Raw genomic sequence first — 17,853 nt, 5'->3', positions numbered from 1 at the left:
CACGTGAGCGGTGGCTTCCACAAAGAAGAAAAAGAAAAAGTTTGGCAACACGCAACGCTTCGATGACTATTATTACGAGTCGGGTTGGACTGCCGGCGATACCCTTTACTTTTTTTTTGTTTGTTTACTCCTTCTGCCTCAGCCGAAGACGCGCCGATGGCGATGCCATTCACGGTCAATGGTCGTTCTCCTTCCTGCCATCCCTCCTCCTCCGGATGCTGCGGCGACTTTCGCTCTCTTTTCCGAAAAAGCCCCCAACGTTCGCTGGCTGCTCTGGTGTCGCCCCTTCAGTGACGTCATACCCGTGAGTGGTGACGTGGAAAAGTGTGGGAAAAAGCGAAGAAAAAAAAAAGCGGGGAGGGACGGTTCGGTTATAACGGCCGGGTATGGTTTCCCGGAAGCTTTAGTCGCCGAAACACGACTGCGATACGTTTCGAACGGTTGGTTCGATACGCCACCGGGACTGAATCGTTGGTTTTCGTTTTCAACGTTGCCTTAGAATAGGGCATTCATTGCAAAGGACAGTTAGCCAACCAGGTGTAGAAGTCGGGTTCGGCTGGATAGCTCCAACGAATCGGGGTCTGTCTAATTCAACTTGCCAGAACTTTGGGATACTTCTGAATCCTCGCCGAGCGTGTCGCTTTAGGCGAGAAATACTTATCTTACTAGTATCGCCACTAGAAAGCAAGTACAATCGCAATTTTCATCCAACTGCAGGCTTACTTGCTTGCGTAACGGTGATGGTGCCTCGAATAATCTGGCAAGCTAGGCTCCATATTTTTAGTGGCCTACTCGTTCTGTTTCTGGCTTGCTCGACGCACACTGTGAAATGCGCTAGCATAGCTACGCAGTCTGGCCTTCCCACTGCTGGACATACGGATATCCTAAGCTCTTGGAATCCAACGGAGGCCACAAGTTCTCTCGGAAGCGAAGAGGTTTTTCGCCAATCGCAGTCCAGTAGTGTACCGCAACACTTACCTGCACCGACTGGGTCGACAGAAACTGCTCGCCCTCCGCCTAGTGAAAATGGACGCACTGCCACCGTGGCGACTTCGCGAGCGACGCGGTCGACAACGCTCAATGAGTCGATGGGCGCAAAAACCAGGACATCAGCGACAACCTCCACTACCAGTAGCGCGTTGGATACAAAGCGGGAAGCACCATCTTCGACCACGGATTCGTATGAACCAAGAAAATCGAAGTTTATCGAAGACGTCAAGGCCACCATTAAGCATATAATGTCGACCATGGGCAGCGGGCTCGCGCGGAGGCTACTGCAAGCTGATATATCCACGGAATGCAGCCTCGGCGTGCTGAAGTTCATGCGTGCAGTTCAGGAGCTCGAGCCGTGGGCCCTGAGACGTGAGTATTTTCTGATGTTCTCAAATAACTGAGACACCATTCATTTAGCTTTAAACCCGCAACGCATGTCGTAAGAACCGGGCTCAATGCCCGTATAATGGGTCATGTCTGGTTAGTATGCAGCTGAGATTCTACCGCGAAGTGTAATGTTTGTAACGAGATTGTTTTCAAATCTCATGACAAACATCAGTGCTTGGTGTACCACATTGTATACTGCAGCGTTTTATAAGAACTGCCAGCGTTGGAAGCCTCCACAGCTTGTGCACAATATTTCTCCGAAGTTTAGCTGTCCAAGAAAGGCTCGAGTAAGACGTAAATTCCCATGCCAGTTGGAGATCTGGAATAAATAAGTATTCTATTCCAGTTAGACAGATGCACATCGTGTGGCGAGGTTGCCACACTTAATCACATGCTATGGGAGTGTCAGGATTTAACAAACAATTCTGGCAGTGCCGACCCCTCCATCTCTTCCACCGCCAGCCTCCGCTCGCGCTGGAAGACTACAATGCTCAGCTCGAACCTGACAGCACAACTATGGGCCGTTCAGTGAGCCGAGGAAGCCGCTTCTGACAAGGTCTCGGAACCGTGTCCGCGGCGGGTGCCCAGACCCAATAAAAAAGACGCCGGACTCGAATCTGATTGATTTGAAAATAAATTTACGTTCTTCTTCATGTCAGTTAGAGCATAGAATAAATAAATTACATGTCGTGACTAATGTACTTAACGCTGACTATTTGTCTAACGTAGCGCTACTCATATGAGAGTGATAGTCACCTACGAGGGCCCTAGTTCAAAAATATACAGCGGCAGAGCGTAAAGTGCACGCGCTATATTTTCTTGTGCAAGCTAAATTAACATAGCCGACTGTAGGTAATTCACAACTATTTTTGACAACGTCTCGATACGGTTCGAAACAGCTGAACGGCTCGAAAATTTTTTTATTGTCCAGCAGTCCTTTCTTTCACGTTTTCATTATTTTGCGTGTCTTGACCTACAAACTCATGCAGTGGTTGACTCTACGGCCAAGTACCCGAACGGTATGCTGCAGGCGTCCACGGCTGATCTGGGCGCTTACGATGAGTGCATCGAGACAGTCGTGCGCGACGAATACGGGGACGTGAAAGTGCGCGGCCAGTACTGCAACGTTCACGTGTCGCTCGGCGACGACCGTTCGTTCATAGGCGACATACTCCCTGCATTCCTCTACTCACACAAAAGGGTGAGCATTCTGCTTTCTATGTTGTGGTTCATATTTCTTATATTTTTTTTCTACAGGGGACATGGACGAATGTTCCTGTCCCCTGTAGCTTACTGATGAGGTATGCCATGTGATGAAATGTGTCTCACCCAAGTTGTGTCATACAAGCACCTAAAAACTGTTTCTAAACCATGGTGCTGAAGTGAAGGTTGGGAAATAATGCCCACACAGACAAAATATTCGTTACTGAATCGAGATCGCCATCGGCGCCGTCTGCGAAAGGACAGTTCTTTTGTCTTGCGAACCTCACCGAGATGAAGAGAAACGTCCTTCGTCGAACAGGTGCCTTGACATGCCTTACAATGTGGTCACGCACGATTATACTGTCTGCAGCAAATATTTCTGAAAACTGTGTCGAGCTGCTGAAAAATGTTATTACGACATATAGTTCTACACTCTAAATCAGCATACTGTCATTGGCACGTTGAATGCTCAGTCAACGCAGCCGTCGAGCAATCCGGCAACAAAGTTTCCGGATTTGAGTTACAGGCGATACAATGCGGCTTACCCCTGAACACGGTGACCGCTAAATAGCGGCGCAAATGAGGCAAACGTCGCACTAAATGACAACCGCTTGGAACGTATTTTCGCCTTTACGCCCGCCGTCACCCGGCGTTATGAAGCGCCCCCATGTTTACGTCGCACAAAAACAGAGCTGTTTTCGTGACTGGAATGCGCGGCATGGTGTATTTGCTGCCACCGTTCGCAGCATGGGACCAATTTCGGCCGATATTGGTGCCTTTCTATCGCGCAGCGTCAAGCCCGACCCACATGGAGCGATGTTCTTGCGAAAAACTGGCGAACCAATTTTTTCACTGCATTTTACTGGGAATGAAATCAGGCTATTTCTAGCAACACTGAAATCGTGGCGGCGGTGGCTGCCTGGTTTTCGCCGCATGTGCGTGGGTGCAGCACGGCGGCGGCACGCTGGCGTTCAGCCGCGCTGGTTCGGGCCGCATGAAGTTCGCCGTGAAAGTTCACTCCATGTGGGCCAGGCTCCTATGACAGCTGGCTCCACGTCGGAAATGCGCCACAAATATTTCACTTTAAGAATACAACGCAGTCTAAAATGGGGTCAAGGTAGGGTAATTCTTTCGATAATTAACAGATCTATCACAACTATTCATAATTTTGGTGACCTACTTCTGGCATACCTAGTGCGTCCCCTGGGACGAACTGGTTCAGCATGAGCTTTCGAGTCCATAAGGTTTCCAGCACTACGTGCTCGCAACATCGCAGCGCAGTCGATGATACCAGTGAGCACGAAGCGCCGCGGGCTAGCTGACGATATCTCATGATTGGCAGTTACCATAGAGAGGCCCTTTGCGCAGAAAGACATAGCCAGCGCGACCTCATTCCGACAATGCTCTGACAATGCTCTGAGACGCTGTGTCGAGGGTAGTGTCCCGATGATCCCCCCCCCCCCCCCGCCTAATGCTCTAGAAAATGGTCTAGTGGGCGTTTTGTCGCACTGAATTCTCTTCCTTTTCTTTGTTCTTTGTTCTGAACCGTCTTTTAATATTTTTTTCTTAGGCCCAAAACTTTACTTCATACGTCACAGACGAAAGGCTTCCCGGTCTCCGCCTCGGCGTGTGCTTCGTAAGCTCGTGTAGCGCGCAAGACCTCACCAACATCGCCCGCACCCGTACGTACAGCAGTAGTATTTCTATTTGTGTGTGTGTGTGTGTGTGTGTGTGTGTGTGTGTGCGTGCGTGCGTGCGTGCGTGTGTGTGTGTGTGTGTGTGTGTGTGTGTGTGTGTTTGTGCTTTTTTAGAATACGGAATATGTTTTGGCGTGTGCACAGCGCTGACGTAGAGCGTACATGTGTCCGACTTAGTATTCGTCAAAACGAAATCTCGCAAATTCACAATTTTTTCGTTACCTTCGCCGGCAGTCCGGAATGTCGATCTAGAGCGATGTTGTCCAAAAGTCCTTTCTGGCTGTTTCTCTTAATTTCTTACCAGTCTTGCTGACTAGCCCCGTCATGGCGACAGCAGGAGTGTGCGGCTTCATTCGAGCAAATAACGAAACGCAAGAAAATTGGAAAATGAAAAGAATGGTCATAAAATCTGGCGTGTGCAAGCACAGCAGTTCGATTTATGGTTGTGCGGTGAAGTTGCAACTAAATTTTGTTTTTTTTTCACTTGCTTTTTTTCTAAACTTTTGTTCAGACCTGTAGTGCATGCAAGCTAATTCGTAACAAATTTTCGAAGTTTCTGAGAAGAAATTTTATTGTCACATGAGAATTTCACAAGCAACTTAAGGGATGAATTAGGCCTTTTTGGGCATTTGCTGAAATAGACAAAAACAGTACCGCACGTACTCACACGTGCACGGGCACATACAATGCCTTCTGATGCGGATTAAAGAAGGTAGTGTCCTTTCGGTGCAGTCTGTGAGTTCCGTATTCGTTTGCGTGGAACATGTAAGTTAACGCTCCGTAGTAAATGAAAAAAAAAGAACACCACCGTTTCTTCGTTATAAGGTCTTTACGCCTGCGCTCCATTTGCATCCCTGTCAGGAACATGAAAAAAGAGCCGTTTTTATAAAAATGCGGAAACAGTAACGATTTAGTTGTGTGTACATGCAGGCACAAGTATATTACTCTGCGCATGCTTACTACTCGCCTTGGTTTTTTTTTATTGCAGTGATGGGAAATGTGGCAAAAATTGTTGTCAAGAACTGCGTGACAAATGAGGATGAAGCGATAAACACCACACAAGCCTGGATAATGTAAGTGTTTATAAATGGCGCTGTCTTCGTAGCTGAAACTTCAAGTATTACATCTATATATACATGATGATACGCCTGCTGGGATGTTAACTTCGTGTCTACGTAAAGTCAAGGAAACGTCATAGACTCGTAGACAGCAGCAGGCACAGAAATGCTATGATAATGTAATATCACATTACAAATTACATGCGCTATGCGAAGTCATGCGGATTATGATGAATAATGATCAAATCTTTGGGTCGCGTACAGCGATCGCATTGCATTCACCCGAGTGAATCATAAGTACATGTGAGTTTTCTTTTTTTTTCTGACTTGTTTGTGCAAATTTTCAGAGGTTTTCTGGCAGTCCTCGCGGCTGTGATCGTTGTTGCAACAGGCTTTGAGCTACTTACGGAAAATTGGGACAAGAGCCGCAAGAAAGGTACGCAAATGTATTGGCACTCGTACTTTTTAAGAAACTTGCTTTTCAAATAGAAACAAGTAGTTGCATAAGGATGTTGCAAAAACGCCACAATAAATAGAAAAAAAAGAAGGAAAAGAAACAACCAGCAACAAGGTCAATCTCTTGGCACTGTAAACTAACGGCCAATATTAGCAGAGATTTTACAGGAAACAACATGACGAACATTAAATATAAAATCATGACTCAAAATTTTTGCACAATATTGAATATCAAGGGCTTCCTGACGTTATTAAGGCGACCACTGAATTCATTCGTCAGTATTCTATTGGTCTAACAATATCTGCCATGAAGAAAATATTCACCTCATTCAGCTGGAGAACTGGAACGCAATTTACACCTTATTGCATTATAGCCTTCCGAATGTATACTGTAGACTGTCTACTCATTCTTAAAACTGCTTTCAACTGTGTTTTCTTTTCTTTTTCTAGCCGTTCCATACAGGTGCGCTGTGGCATTCTCAGCATTGTCAAACACAAGGCTGATTCTGAGCGTCAACAAGGACAAAGATTCTGAAACTTACTCTTACCGCTTCATGCACGGCATCCGCTTTTTGAGCATCTTCTGGATTTGCCTTGGCCACTCCTACGGAACCATAACCGAAAACATAAGTAAGCCTACTTGCAGCATTTATTATTACTCTAAGGAAGTGTGAAAGCTTCATTACACATGGTCTGACTGTTAAAGTGTACTTTTCGGCAATAACGCAGACGGTTATCAGGAGTATAGTAAAGGTGGGAAGGAGGGAGGTTGTCTTGCGTTTTTGTCTTATTTCGCACGCATCAACGTACAATAATTATTAATCACCCCTGTCAGTTATTTGCTATACGGTCATACTAAACTTTATCCGTATTCCTGAAGGGAGTATGTACAAGTGAGCTAACGTTTGAACGGTGCTGCCGTGAGCACTAACACGACTGTGAGAGCACGTCATGTAGTAGTCATTATGCATTGTTGCTGCAACCCTGCTCTCATCATTCGCAGTTTGGTGTAAATTCACTTAAACGTTTGTTCGTATTGGCGTACCTTTCTAATGAATAAAATATCATTTAGTGATCGTAGCATATTCTCCTCCTACGAACTAAGCATTACTTTGTCGTACAAATGTATTATTTGCTATTCTGACAATGTGCTGCGGTCATCTTTTCAGCGAGGCTCGTTAACGCCCTTCACTACTTTGAGCGCTGGGAAACACTGATCGTGACAGCAGGCTACTTGGCTGTGGACAGCTTCTTCTTCTTCAGGTAAACATCAAGCCACTCTATAAGCTTGGAGTAAATTTGCTCATTTACTGTCTAAGTGGTCGAAGCCATTTGTTAAGATGAATATCCTCTTGAAATATAACACTGGGGCTTCGTCATGTTTCCCGTAGAAATCGAAGCCGTGGAAACTTCAAAAATTACGATCTTCACAAGTGGAGCGCTGATTCGTTTTTCTTGTTTGTTTTTCTGCAGTGGATTTTTGTTGTACTACACACTTAGCAAGCAAAAGCGCAATAGAGTTGTCGTGGCTGTGGTGGCAATCATCCGACGATACTTAAGGTGAGTTTAAGAAAAGTGATCTTTTAATTAACGACTTTTTTATTATAGATGGTATGTAAAATGCATTGGGATACTATCTGTAGTATCAAAAGTTTATTCCTAGCACATCATTATCAACGTTCTTTCCTTTCTAGTAATAACTGCGTCCGATACAGCTATGGACTGGTTTTTGCATGACCTGTTTCTCTTTGCTGAACATTGATTTTAATGAAAGGAAAAACCCTTTTACGCTGTCCTAAGGTTGGTTCCTAAAAACAAGTTATTACATAGTAATCAGAATCGGTTAATATCATTGCATAAGTAATAATAACGAAGGAATTCTATAGTAAACCTGGAGAGCGCATTTCGAGCATCTTCTGCACAAGGAAAGATTCTGAGTAGCATACTGATATATATACTATATATATATATATATATATATATATAGATAACGCTTGAAAACGCAGTGCTTTTACTAGTGTAAGTGCATGAGTCAATTCACTGTGGAGGACTTGAGTGTTGCCAATGCCTTTCAGATTCAGACACCTTTTAAGACTGCGAACATCATGAGGTGTCAAGCTCCGACATTTAAACTGAAATGCAATGCTCTTCCGATCGCAGGGCCACCGTTCCGCTCTTCTTCATGATCATGTGCATGTACCTGCTGCCCCTGATTGCAACGGGACCCAATTCTAAGGAATTCTACAACAGATTCTACGCAGAAATTCGCAACCACTGGTGGGACTTGTTGTTTCAGATGCGCAACTGGAGGGCGGACGAGGAAGTGGTGAGTGTGCCCTTTTTCTGAAATCTAGTAGTTGTGAACTTAAACTCATTGAGGAGTAGACGACGCCAATACAGCCCAGCTGTAGGTAGCTTAGTAGATGTAATAGGGACTCCTTAGAACAGACCAACAGCATAACTCGTTGATGGACCCACACAAAGAAACTTCGTTTTTTTTCTCAATTCCAAAGTAATATTTAGTGCAAGGATAGACTGTATTTCGTATTTCAAAACAATGTGCCAGCCAGGGCAGTGTTCGTCGATGGGCAGGGCAGGGGAAGTATCACTTTTAGCCACATGAAATATTAGTACGATTGAAAAAAAAAACAGATTAAAAAAGGAGTGAAAAGAAGCTAACGAAAACACAGACCCGGTTAATTAACAAACAAAGTTAAGCCTTATAGTTACATATAAACTCTCTCTTTTCATCCCTATAAACCCTTCCCCGAGTGCAGGGTAGCAAAACGGACGTGCGTCTCGTTAACCACCCGGCCTTTCCTCCCTTCTGTTTATCTCTCGTTCTCCGAACGCAAGAGTTCTACAGAGGCAGTTACGGAGAAAGTTGTGTTTCCTTTTTTTCGAAGCTTATCTAACCAAAGTTTAATCCTGTCATATCAAGTATGTTGCGCTTCCCATTTCAGTAGAAGTTAATTCTCTTTTCTCTGTCCTTACAGTCCACCATGCCACACCTGTGGTACCTGTCTGCAGACTATCAGTTCTTCCTGGTGGCGGTAGTGATTATCCAGATCTTTAAAGCGTAAGTATTGTTATATGCATTTGGACGCAGACCAGCGGAAACATATTCTGCAGTTGCGTGTGACGCCAGAGAAGCTGTTTCAAAACATTGGTCATTTCTGGCTCTAATGCCAAAAGGAAGGTAATAAAGTCTCAGTTTCGCCCGAAAGGCGAAGCATCGATTGCTATACGAAGTAACGATAGTAGTTAAATTAGCCGTATAAAGTTGCAAACATTCGCTTACTAACTAAATAGACAAGCCCGGTGTCACGCGCGCACACGTAAACATGAACACATCTCGCTCGATGACCGCGGAAATTTGCTGTGAAAACGCCGGAGTGTGAAAGCGCGCCAGCAGCAGCGGGCAAATTGACCTTTGCGCTGTCTCTCGTCTCGCTTCAACGCGAACTAAACGTCGAAAGCAGAGCGCATACGAAGCTATGGACACTCGGCGCATGCACTTAGATCGCTTTCAAGCGCTTTCGATCGCTTCAAGATACGGGGTGGCCTCGCTGTAAGCAGCAGCCGGCGGAGCAGAACACTCCCCCCCTCCCTCTCCCTCTCCGTCGCCTCGCCCCCATGCCTTGCGCTCCCAAAAGACGACCGTGCGCTTCCGGCCTGCCTTCCTCCCTCGCGTTCGCTACATTGAGCCGCGACTGCCGGCTCCCCTCTACGCTTTCACTCGCACACACAGCGTACGGCGCGCGGCGACGATTTTATCGCCGTTGGACTTTATACGGAACCTCACGGCGACGGCGACGGTAGAAATGCGCATCGAGTGTCCATATAATTGCTATCGCCATAAAATAGGGGTGACTTACACAGTAGGATATGAATAAGGTGCTGGGACTTTTGAATCAGCATTTTATGTACCCATAAAGCGTCCCGCACGCTTCAACAAAATGAAAAAAATCAATATTTCGTTGACAACTTTGGACAGCTATACATACACAAACGCTGCAGAGTTTCACCTTCTTTATCAGAAATATCTTACATGTCAGTGATAATGACAGAGCATCATTTGTAAGTTAATAGGCTGTTTATTGTTGTTGAGGAACGTCCTTTTTGGAAATAAGCGCCATCAAACTCGCCGTAAAATGCACTGTTATAACGATTACTTTTTTACCAAAATGCTGTTTTATACATTGAAGAATAAAAGTAAGTGGAACACTCATGTTTTTGGTCTCACACTTTGGGAAATAATATCTCGAAACTGGTGTCATCCTGGAAATTCATTTCAAGTGGATGCGTCTTACAAACTCACCGACTACAATTCGTAAATTGCAATATGTGTCGTAAAGTAATTAACTAACAAGTTCATTGGTCAATTTTTGGTAATAATTGGAATATGTGTTTCGATTTCTCGTGCTACTAAAGCCCGTTTCTTCGAATAACCTAGCTCAACGAAAAGAATTATGCTACCTGCCACAGGCGCTTTTTAGGAATGCCGTAAAGCGTAATTTGAACACCCGGTATATAGAATATGCTCCACATGTATCGGTGTCGAAGCGAGAAAATATGCAACATATATATATATATATATATATATATATATATATATATATATATATATATATATATATAGGACGGAAGTAGTTCTTTGGATCCGGTGTTTGGATCCGGAGATTGGAGAACAACTGTGATGCTTTGCTGCAGAATACGCCATTTAGGAACTTGCAGCGTGAGATGCAGTCAACAACATAACATTTTTTGTTGTCCTGCAACTTTGCCAATGATGTCAACACACTTTAAGCTGCGTAACCTTCGTTTGAGGTAATGCAGCATTACACAAGATCCAATGAATGAACATTTTGGCTCGTATACAGTGTGCATGTCCTTGTAATGAAAAAAGTAGCTGCATGTTAGCCGCTTTTGATATGGCTGCGTTATTTGCATGTTTAAATTGGAACAGAAATCCACGAGCACATGATTGAGGCGATTAAGTTCCCTGGTGTTCGTCTCTTAATGTTCTCTTCTTTACACACAATGAATCAACCATTCGTTTTCGACTTTCTTTGCAGGAGGAAATGGCTCATCGCATTAATTTTCAGTGTATTATCCATCGTGTCTTGTGGAATCGCTGCCTGGCAGATATATGGCACCAACATGACGCCGTTCCTTGTGGCTGTGGCCAATGAGTTCGGGTAAGGCCCAGTGGATTTACGCCAAGCTTTGTAAATTCTATTCCCCGTGCTTAGAACCTTCCGACCATTTTATTGTAAGCTGAACACCTTTGTTTGAAAATCGCGTTATTTCTTTGGCCGTAATGGTCCAAATTACAATTTAAGTCTATAATGATAAGAGTATGATGATTTGACAGCGGGCGCCGCAGCGAAATTGAGCCTCTGCTGAAGCTCAAAGAAACGTTTCCTATTTACGCGCGATCCCTTGTAGACATGTTTTATGTTTGTGACATATAGTTGCGATAGTTGCGAGGAGGTAACATTGATTGAAAGCCTCAAAACATTGAATTGTGGCCCCTTTGTGTTTGTTTCACTAATTATTTAGATTTTCAGATAATCTCAAATGTGTTATATTCAAAACTTAATAACACCGTACGCTGCTCTATTTTTTGTCTAACTACCTTTGAAGAGCATGATAGCTTTTATTTTGCTTACAGACTAGTCCTTTTGCTCCAATTTTCTGTCAAATGGTCACACCACACTAGAGCCAACCCATGGTTTAAATAACCACTTTTTGCTTTTGCTTTTCATTCAGCACTGTGATGGACACGCTGAACCACTACTACATGCTTCCATTCTACCACGGCGTCTGTTTCTTTTCTGGATGCTTAACATTCCTTCTCGTCGAGAGATACGGAAAGGCAAAAATCTCAAAGGTGAGTCGCGGTCAACTTTTCGCCTAAAAACGCTTTTAAGAGGCTCTCCGCAACACTTTCGTTGACAATTCTTTGCAAAGCGAGAATGTTATTGGCTGGAAGATAGGTCTCCTAGTTATTAACGCTATCTCGGGGGTCATATCATACAGCTAATACTCACCGTGGCGGGTGATATTACAGAAATAAAACCACAACTGGCTTACTACCACTCTGAACATAAACCAATATTGTCGATGTTACTGGCCCCGATGAATAATTGTTTTTTTTTTCAACTGGCGACGCAGGAAATAGGAAACGAGTATTCCTCCTTGCAAAATATAACCGATATGCGTCGTTGCCCCCTGTACTCCCCTCCCGCCCCCCCCCCCCTCCTCACCTCTAAATTATCACTCGTATTTTTCTTGTCGTGACTAATTCGATGTGGTGTCTCTGCACAGATGATCCAGGCCTCACTGTGGTGTATCTGCCTGTTCTGTGGCCTGTACTGCCTGTTCATGAAGATCGACTGGTACCGAAGCAGCGAGCGGTCTTCCGAGACCAAGCGCATGTTTTACGCCTTCACCGACCGCATCTTTTGGTCCATATGTGTGGCATGGTTCGTCTTCACATGCGCTACTGGCAGAGGAGGTAGGTTGAAACGGCTCAAGGAAGAACGCACGACTGTGTTTTATTTTGGGACTCAATCGATGTAGGGGAGAGGGGGCACGTTTTCTCCAACCTTGAGTAATCGAGGGTGTCCTTGTGAAAATGATCTAAAGCAGCTTCTTTGTTTGCGTATTAGCTTTGTCTGGTAGTGAAACGTTCAAATCTGTATTCTCCCGAGTCTATCGCTGCAAAATTTGTCACGAATTGATGACGCGTGTAGACGGCGATTGCGATTCAGTTCATACTTTTCGGCGGCCCCTCTTCATTTATTTATTAAATATGATGACTAGATTGTACTATAAAAATGATGCGAATAAAAGCCTTGTCTGCTGCAACGCGCGTTCATTACTTTTAGTGGCCATGTTTTTTTTGCTTGTGTTTCTTTCGTGAGCGTAGTACTCAATGCAGTACTATCATTAAAATGTGTTAAAGTTGCACGTTTTGATGAAGTACCTACATGTAAATTATTTAGAACACATGTGAGTGTTTATAAATAAAGTTTCTATCTTCCACACTTCACTTCGTTTTGTTAGCGCATTTACAGCGCGGTGAAAGCCCCTACAAATCTTTACTAGAAGGAAGGCGGTGAAGCGCCGCCACGCTGTTATTAGCTATATTAGGGCCCCTCCTGTCGAACGAAAAATAAGTTTGAATTGATTTTTTGATGTGAAGCAAACGGTAATGCAAAAAATACTCGAGACAAGTGAACCAAGAATGGCACTAAGAATGGCGGACAAGAAAGCCTGTTTTCATTTTTGACGAAATGAAGCCCAGGGGCGCTATAACGTAATATGATTCCAAGCTGTTTTGATTCCAATTTCAGCATCAGCCTCCACGATTGGTCAAAACATTTTCGGGCCACTCCCAACTTCACCTGTCTGTCACGCTAAGTCACGAAAACCGCGATACCTCCCCATCTGATATAACGTGTAGACACTGCTTACGCATGACTTAAACCACAAAAAAGAAAAATTATAATTCCTGATTCGACGCCTTTTCACCATTAGCCCTCTGATATTAGCCCATTGTTTTCTGGCTACGCCCACTTCGCCTGTCTGTCACGCGACCTGACAAAACCGCGAAAACTCACCGCGTCGAAGTGATGTGTACGCAAAAAAATGCATTAATATACCGAACAAAACTGAACATTTCTCTGAATAGCCAGAGAGTGCCCTGTTCCGAAAGGAATAGAAGATGGCTGCCCGTCAATCGCTCAGGTCCTCGCCACTCGCACCTGCCGGTGAGCATGTATTTATTTGCGCATGATAAACCTTTTTACGTGGCAGTAAAACGTTGTCGAGCCCTTTCAGGCACGTAGACGACATCGATCTGCCAACTCTTTCTTGCTGAGGATCCGTTTTAGCGGCATTATTATCCTTTAGTTGCACGCCGCCGAGATTTTGGACTAGCCACCGCAAGCTAAGTAAGGCGAAGCGGACCAATCGGAGAAGCCGGCACCACCCTCTTCATGCGGTTATCTATTTTCACTGTGCTGGATCGGCCCCATAGAAACCGTCTCCACTTGAGCGTGCTCCCCGCCTCTTGTCAGCCAATTAGATAAGAAAAACCGCTGAGTGTAGACAATGTTATTGGTTTTGAAAACGAACAAAGGTGACCTTCTATAAGCGAAGAGATTGTTTGATTGGGTTATTCAAACAACGCTGTGGGTCACCGCCTGATGCTTGCGTCGGTGGTTACGTAAATTTGGCTTCAGGAGTTTGGAATCAAAACAGTTTGGAATCATTTTTCGTTATAGCGCCCCAGTTGTCCAAACGTGAAATGACCAACGGAATTAATTTATGCTCCTACTCGAGTTATTGTCCACCCGTTTAACAGTGTTTCGTGTTTTCCTCATTATCTCCCTCTTTTTTGACTCCAAACTAACGCAGGAATCGTGAACCGCTTCTTGTCCTGGAATGGGTTCGTGCCACTGAGCCGGCTGTCGTTCGGCGTGTATCTCATCCACTCGCCCTTCTTCATACTCATGTACCACATCGCCAGGGAACGTGTCTTCTTCTCGCACTTCACGCTGGTGAGTCCAGTGGACGCTCTTGTTGTGTTCCAGTTATGGCTACCTCTATGTAGCGCTCCAATATTGGCAGCGCGAATGAAGACCTAAAAATCTGAACGGATTGAACTTTTTTTTAAAGGATAGCCATGTTTTCGCTTCTACGCACGACTTCATGCAGTGAGAGAGTTAGACGTTATATCATTAGGATTGAGAGATCCGATCTGATGTTCTGTTTGGAGACAAACATATGCGACGTAACTTACTGAAATGATGCGACTTTTTAAACTTTTAGTGCATATTACGTCGCTTAATAAGCTTGAAAAATCCTGGGGCCTAACTTGTATTTGATTTACGTCTCCCTTGCTAGCCGGTTAACAAGGCGACTCTATAGAATTGGTTTTATTTTGTTAATCGTAACGGGGCCAAGCGGCAAGGAATTCTCATTTATACAGCTCATGAAACACACCGCGCTCTTTTTTTTAGGTCAATTCACCACGTGTCTTAAGCTAAGACATTCTCAATTGACGTGAAAGAACTCTTATAGAGCAAAAGGGAGAGTTGACTTCATAGACAGAGCTCTGGAACCTAAAGGAGGTTAAGGAGGGAGGGACGGAGTAGACCACGCTTCCAGAGTTGAAAGTTTTCCGGTCTACCAACAGTAATGTGAAACAGGTTTTCCCAGCGCGAAGTTTGTTAAACAGGTGTAGCGGTCGATTAGGATGTGGGCCTTTAGCCTAGTTGACTAGCACACTCGTTTTAAATTATATTTTAGGAGCAACATGGGCACACCCTTTGTGCGTTATTGCTATTACTGAAGTATTGGCTGCGTGATAGCATTGCAGCTATTTGTTTAATAACAGCAGGCATGCATGCCTTGAGACTGATTCCTCTTTCGCGAGGCTCTCTATGGAGTCTCACAAACCCTATTTGTCGGAGCGATGGCCACAGGTTTTCTTTACTTCAAAAGTATAAGCCAACAAAACATAGCATCAATGCCGCCATCTTGCGGTCAAGTGCAACTTATAACCCAATTTCCACGACAGCCGTAAAGACTGTTCATACAGGGCTGCCACTATTTCGGCAGGAAAAGATAGTCTTAGTGGTAAATTTAAGCCTTCCAAGACGGTCAGGTTCGTTGATTCTCTATAATCCGCTATTAAGTCCCAAACGAATTGCGTTATGATTAAAAAAGATAACGATTGAAATTTCTTCTGCCAGTGTTTCGCGTTAATTGTTACCGGATTGCGCAGGTGTCCCAGTGCTTCGCCGTCGTAGTGTGGAGCTACATCCTAAGCTACTTCCTCTTCATCGCCTGCGACGCACCGACGGGACACCTCGAGAAGCTGGTGTTCATGCCCGAGCGGCGAAAGGAAACCTCGCGGGCGGCCGTCGCGGCTAATGGCGTCCAGCATAACAGCAACAACAATGACAAGGACTTGCCCGTCGGCATCATCGAGGAGGGTCCGATCAAGAATTATTTCTCCGGAGCAGTGCCTCCTTCTTTAGGAGGAACGGGTCGCGATGACAAATGCTGCGTCGAGAAGAGTTGTCGCTTGTAATGTGAAACCAGGCTAACAATCGTTGTTGGGCAGTCTGTACGAGGCGTGACAATCGTCCACCGATTGGTGCTTCTGCGTACCCTTGCGGGCAAGCCAGAGCGGTCTCAGAAAAAAAGACAGTACATGAGTCTATGTGTTCGGTGCATTGCGTGTGCAGGTGCGCAACTTTGTGCGGGAAAGAATTACGCCGTATTTGAACAAGGTTACCGCCTGAAGAACTCTCGCCGGGGAAAGCGGCGACGGGTTTTCGAAACTGATTGCTTTTGCTGACGTCAGTGCTACACGGCTTTTGCAACCGACCCACCTTGAGTCACTATACGCGTCCCATAATGAGAGGACGTGGAAGCGTCCCTTGAAAGGTTTCCACCGTCACACAATTGCTAAACAGTAAATTCACCTACATGTCTGCCGAAGGCTCAGGGCTATCTACGGGTGCAACATGCGGAAGTCCCCCCCCGCCCCCCTTTCATTTGTTGTTCACCGTTTTCGGTAGCTTCAGCTGCTATGCGGGGAAAATGCGACTGCCCATTATTTAAACAGCCTGAAGCTTACTAATGAGATACAAGGAATGCAAGAAGAATGACGTGAGGGGCAAATGTTTTGAGGTAATATATTGCACGTAAAAGAAGCCTTGTATAAACAGTTGGCTATACTTAATGTTCTATGAATGCAAAGAACGCAATAACGTTGTGTTCAAGTTATCGAGCTTTCTACGGCTCTGCATATGCGGAGAAAAGGCAAAATGGTTGGCCAACATAGTTTCACGTTCGCTCATGATGAAAGTCGTATGCTGAGAAAAAAAAAATCTTGTGCGTGAATGACGACTTCGTAAATATTTGTTGTTTTAGTAGGAAACCTTCAATTTGCACGCATCACTTTCACAATGTCGGCATGTTGCATTTTGCCGTATGCGGACCTATTTATTTTCCATAGAATCATGCGCTTTGCGCTGTGTATATAACTTGTAAATAAATTGTGTCATGTGTTCTGAACCGAACTTGTCGAGTTATTTTCGTATCACTGGGTAGGGCACGGCATTGCTAAAAATACGTTGTAGGACAGCAATGCATTCGCAATGTACAAAATGTTGGACGCATTTTCAAAACTAGAAAGTTTATCATAAGGTATAAAAGTGGGAGACAACCTATGAACGTTTTTGTGTTCCCGATTAACTTGACCCTAAAATTGGGATTTTTTGTAGCCTCTGATGTAGACCTCACCAGAAACAAATTCGTAGGATGTAAATTTGCTGTAGTAAACGTGCATGATACATTCTGACAAGAGATATGGGGTTCTCTTGTTTTTATAAAACGGGGTGCCTCGCTTCGAAAATACTCGTAATTCTTAAGGAAACTTTTGAAATGCGTATAGGACTCCATTACAAAGCTAAATCTATAGAGGAAATAAGCCCTTCGACATAATTTCAACGATCGCCCCTTGCTAAGGAATAATTGTTAGTTCACTAATGCGTACTTTTCAATGATAAACTTATTTGAGCCCCTGCATTCCACACAACAGTCAATTATTAGGAGTTTCGCGCCCCGAACAAAAAAAGACTGCCCAAGCACATCGCTGAAATGGGAGCTTCAACCAGTAAGTTTATTGTTAAGAGCTTGCCGCGGGATAAAAGTAAGTGTAATGTTATAACTGGCGCGTTTTATTCACGTATTTCACAGAGACGCCACCTGTTAAAGCATAACATCACATGATAACGATGCGACAGTATACAGCATCTCTTATACATTGTGAACCCTAAAAAAATAAAAAGGGGTCATAACATGACAGCTGCAGCCGGCATACGGTTTCCTGCTAAAATTAACAGAGAGAACTCTTGCGTTGAGATCCTTCAGCCACCATGGAAAAGATGGTTAGTGAATGGATTCGTCTAATCTTTGATTTAGTGGCGTCGGACGTTCTTGTGACTTCGCTTACTGCGTTCTATCTGTCT

At 44.5% G+C, this 17,853-nt stretch overlaps 1 protein-coding gene across 1 annotated transcript; it reads left to right on the top strand.

The window, feature by feature from the left end:
* Positions 1–345: 345 nt before the first annotated feature.
* On the top strand, positions 346–17,420 carry LOC119437092 (nose resistant to fluoxetine protein 6). The gene is made up of 15 exons (XM_037704168.2): positions 346–1,362; positions 2,370–2,581; positions 4,154–4,265; positions 5,269–5,353; positions 5,686–5,774; positions 6,245–6,424; positions 6,964–7,057; positions 7,268–7,354; positions 7,955–8,120; positions 8,791–8,873; positions 10,873–10,995; positions 11,570–11,690; positions 12,128–12,317; positions 14,225–14,367; positions 15,597–17,420. Exons 1-15 carry the CDS (start codon positions 741–743, stop codon positions 15,903–15,905), a joined length of 2,616 nt encoding a protein of 871 aa, XP_037560096.1. The 5' UTR covers positions 346–740; the 3' UTR covers positions 15,906–17,420.
* Positions 17,421–17,853: the final 433 nt, after the last annotated feature.

This window comes from Dermacentor silvarum, chromosome 1 (assembly GCF_013339745.2).
Source record: "Dermacentor silvarum isolate Dsil-2018 chromosome 1, BIME_Dsil_1.4, whole genome shotgun sequence".
Taxonomy (NCBI): domain Eukaryota; kingdom Metazoa; phylum Arthropoda; class Arachnida; order Ixodida; family Ixodidae; genus Dermacentor; species Dermacentor silvarum.
This window is presented reverse-complemented; position numbering and strand designations above follow the sequence as displayed.

Excerpts from the sequence above, each read along its gene's own strand:
- LOC119437092 (XM_037704168.2), top strand. The coding sequence starts at position 741 with ATGGTGCCTCGAATAATCTGGCAAGCTAGGCTCCATATTTTTAGTGGC. Across the intron at positions 1,363-2,369 it reads CGAGCCGTGGGCCCTGAGAC|TGGTTGACTCTACGGCCAAG; the intron begins GTGAGTATTTTC and ends AAACTCATGCAG. Across the intron at positions 8,874-10,872 it reads ATTATCCAGATCTTTAAAGC|GAGGAAATGGCTCATCGCAT; the intron begins GTAAGTATTGTT and ends CTTTCTTTGCAG.